Source organism: Engraulis encrasicolus, chromosome 21, assembly GCF_034702125.1.
Source record: "Engraulis encrasicolus isolate BLACKSEA-1 chromosome 21, IST_EnEncr_1.0, whole genome shotgun sequence".
In the NCBI taxonomy this organism is placed as follows: domain Eukaryota; kingdom Metazoa; phylum Chordata; class Actinopteri; order Clupeiformes; family Engraulidae; genus Engraulis; species Engraulis encrasicolus.
In genome coordinates, this window is record NC_085877.1 from 8,593,805 (window position 1) to 8,597,859 (window position 4,055).

General features: G+C 44.4%; 1 protein-coding gene across 3 annotated transcripts in view; it reads right to left on the bottom strand.

Annotated features, from left to right (window-relative positions):
* larp7 (La ribonucleoprotein 7, transcriptional regulator) overlaps positions 1-3,020 on the bottom strand; it is a 14,524-nt gene extending 11,504 nt beyond the window's left edge. For 2 of the 3 annotated variants that reach the window (XM_063187494.1, XM_063187492.1), the window contains exons 1-8: positions 2,952-3,020; positions 2,725-2,834; positions 2,216-2,438; positions 1,874-1,974; positions 1,644-1,727; positions 876-1,040; positions 593-698; positions 1-203 (exon numbers count right to left, since the gene is read on the bottom strand). The exon at positions 1-203 is cut by the window's left edge and continues 94 nt beyond it. In XM_063187494.1, coding sequence (XP_063043564.1) covers positions 1-203; positions 593-698; positions 876-1,040; positions 1,644-1,727; positions 1,874-1,974; positions 2,216-2,423 — 867 coding nt within the window. In that variant the 5' untranslated portion in view covers positions 2,424-2,438; positions 2,725-2,834; positions 2,952-3,020. The remainder of the gene's footprint in view (positions 204-592; positions 699-875; positions 1,041-1,643; positions 1,728-1,873; positions 1,975-2,215; positions 2,439-2,724; positions 2,835-2,951) is intronic. The other variant, XM_063187493.1, reaches the window with a different exon arrangement.
* Positions 3,021-4,055: the final 1,035 nt, after the last annotated feature.

A 4,055-nucleotide genomic window follows, 5' to 3' on the forward strand; every position in this document is an offset into this window, starting at 1 on the left:
GGGCTTTGACTGCGGGCAGCTTTTCAACTCTCCAGCCTCCTCCATCTTCTCCTCCTTCTTCTTCTTGTCTTTTTTCCCCTCCTTATTTTCACCCCCCTCTTCCAGAGCGCTAGTTTCCATGGCAACAGATTGATTGGCACTCTCCCTCCGCCCGCTGCGCGACTTCTTTTTCTTCTTCTTCTTCCGGTCATCCTCGTCCTCCTCTGAACAGACAAAAGGGAGGAGAGGACAAATCATGACAAACATCCCTTTATACGACGGGAGTAATCTTCACACCAGTGCCATAACGCACTAGCCTTGACACATGGGCGCTCCATCAAAGCTTTAGGTGCAGCCAAATACATATACTTTTTTTTGGAACAGTCTACTTCATAGAGTAGAATAACTGGTGTTACAACTATGTCATTGACGTTCTTCTACTTTAACTTTTCAGACCGCTGGATACAGCTGAAATTAACGCAATTCAGTCAGCTGTACCTCATAAGGGACGTGCTTTATGCAACATAATCCACACAAGTAAACAATCGTGCACAAAAACAAACCATCAAACCAATGCAAACCTACACACGTACTAACTTCAAGGTGCCCTTACCGCGGGTGCTGTCGTCAGCTGCCAGCTGGGGGAGAGGCTTGTTCTTCTTGGTCTTGGGGAAGATACCAGCCTTACGAGGAGCGTCCTCTGGGGGGTTGTTCAACAGCTACACACACACACACACACACACACACACACACACACACGGTTAAATAGAACACACACATTCACATACACAGCATGCCATAGAGTCTACACTGCTGGGGCAGCCCGAACATGAGTGCGAACATTAGTGCAGTAGATGGTCACGAATGAGAGGCGTGTTAACTTTACGCTTTCATACCTCTATGGCTTTCTGTGTCTGCTCCACGGTCTGGAACTCCACGAAGGCGAACCCTTTGGGCTGTCCCGTGGACTTGTAGCGCGGGAGGCTGACGTACACGATGGTGCCACACTGGCTGAAGACCCGTTCTACCCAGGCGTGGCTCACATCCTTAGGCAGCAACTCCTGGCGAGACACAACAGCATAAAATAGGATAAGATGAGGAGACCTACTCTGTCCAGGGCAGGCATATGATCTAAAGTCCAGCTCCTTAACCAGTAGGCCACGGATGCCCCTCATCATTCTCAGGTTTCAGACATCAACGTGGGTGTGTGTTTGCTGTTAAGTACTGGGATAACAATATCAGCCCTATATACACACTAGTGTTGCACCGATACCATTTTTTGGCCCCGATATCGATACCCGATACCTGGCTGTGCAGTATCGGCTGATACCGATACCACCCTATTTGAAATGTATATATGAAGGGCTGTAGTGCGTACTACTTGGATGTAAAATCATTGCATAGCTTTGACTAATACAAAGTGAATCCAGCAAAACTTTTTTATACTTTTTAAATACCTCTTTGAAATAACTATTTTCAAGGCTGTTTGTCATACAAGCATCTGTAAATGGTATCGGTGTCCTATTTGTTGGTACTCTCCGATACCGATACCACCATTTTAGTGCCGATCCACCGATACTGATATCGGTATCGGCGCAACACTAATACACACACAAACACCCTAAGGTCCATTTGAATTGTGATGTGCCCATGTCCTTCCTCACCACGTATATTGTCCGCTGGTCCACATCGATGGGATCCGACCCTAGAGGCCGCCTACGGCGAATGCACGTTCCTTCAAGATTCACCTGACAAAATACAAATACACACAAAATGACACTGATGCATTATAGAATGGTGATACAAAGATGACAAAAAATTATGAAGCAAAAAGCCTTTTTTTCTAGTTCAAAACAAAGTCCAGACTAGAGCGACTGTAGGCATATGATGTTACCTCCACCATGGATGAGTTCTTCAACGCTCTGGCGATCAACTTCACATCTGTGGTGAGCTTCTTCATTTTATTAAAGGTGGTCAATACTGATATGTCTATGTCTATAAATAAGAAATGGACGCCAGAGAGAGAGAGAGAGAGAGAGAGAGAGAGAGAGAGAGAGAGAGAGGGAGAGAGAGGGAGAGAGAGATAAAATACTTGATCTGAAAGCCTTGCTGCATCTCACATGATAAGAAGTAATATCAAACTATGCAAACATAGGTCTGAATATATGATGTTTATGACTTTTGTGGTGTTTTAGACTGTACTGATGGCAGACTACTGAGGTAAATAAGCGCTTACATCCATCTCTCGACTCGCTAATCTGCTGTTTCAGGAACCTGTCCTTGTGAAGGTTTGCGTCGCCAAACCAGAACTCTACTTGTTTCTTCACATCAGCCAACAGCTGTTTCACCCGAGATCTCTTCTTCTTTTCAATCTCCTTCTTGTCCGAGCTCGGATTTTTACTGGAGGCGTCTCTGCCCGCGGCTCTCTTGTCTGTGTCAGACATGCTGTCTGTCCGAACCTACAGTGTCACGAACTTATTAGGTTAATGCAATCTAAAGCAGACAGAAACACAACGAGTATGACACTACATGCATACCATTATAAGCTATGGCGGTTAACAATTACGCAAGAGAGTAATGAATGTCAAGGACTGATTTGTTTAAAACAAGCAAATAGGTCACAACCAGATTAGAAAGCACGACAGACTGGTTCGTTGTTGTAACGACTGTTCGCTGAGTATTCCAAGAAACACCATGTGTCTTTCACGTCAACTAATTTGCATGTCACAATGATTTAGTATTCACCTTTCCTGCAATCAATGATAATCCGAACAAAAACTTTTGTTCACCGTAGGATCACATAGCGAAAGATGTACACACAAACGCCATTGATTCGTTCGGTTGGCTTTGGGGTCCTTCACGAAAGAAAAAGTTATTAACCCTATATTGAAGTACATTATTTGGCTTTCTCAAATGAAACACAGGGAATATGAGTGTTGTTGTAGTTTAGTGCATATTGTTCTCGTACATACCTTATAATAAAGTTCGTAGACAGTTTTATGAACGAATACAGGCGTAAAACATGGGAAGCCCGTTGTCCCTTGATAATGACGTCAAACGATAGCGCGAAAGTTCAAGAAAGGGGCGTGAACATATTTTTTTGAGGAAGGGCTCTGGCGTGAAGTTTGCTGTCAAGAAGCGTGAGAAGCGTGGTGCACTGCACATTATGATTTTATTTCATGCACAGACAATTTCTCTGCTGATGTAATGCAACATTGCATTACTGAAAACATACCGCTAATTTGGAAGGGCCCGGCGTGTTTGTTTTTGGTCCGCGTGACCATTGTTGGAATAGGCCTACCAACTATCCTACCAGGTGTGTGGCACCTGCCACTATATCGTGTCAGCTGGATCCCGGTGCGTGCACTCGTTTGGAAGGAGGAGAGCCAACAACTTGAAATTCAGTCCGAATCAAAACATGATTTATTAATCTAATAGGCCTACATGAAATATAGCTAAGTGAATAAAGCATACATTTCTACAGAGCTCTGGGTTCGATCCGTCTCACCCTAACGCCAACAAAGATCCAACCCTTAATTCCCTGAACCCATGTGTTTTATACTGACATAGCCTACTTGTCTCTGATTTAATCTTTACTTGCGTCACATATCTAATCAAATGCATGTGTATGTGTTGCAGGGGGAGCGTGTCTATGTTCCCACAGCCCATTAGTCCCACAGCCCATTGGTCCCACATCACTAAGAATTTTAACATTAATATTTAGGTCCATTGGTCCCACAGCTTGCTGGCCCATGTTCCCACATTTCTAAGAATTTAGTCAAATTTAGGCCGTTTGTCCCATGGCGGGGCGAAAGGCATGTTCTCTTAGTTTACTTGGAAATTTGGGAACATGGAGTTGTGGAACATAGTGGCCAATATTTTGATAATTTCTTAAAAATGTGGCAACATGGTAGCCTGGTTCACACCAGACGGTGTATGTGTAGCTTCGGCGCCCCCTGGCGGAGCAGAGCTACACACACTACTGTCTGGTACACAGCCATAGAGCACGCTCCGTCTCCAACCAGAAAATAGGCTGAGAATTTATTGCTTTGGCACGGCCTCCTCACCAACAAATT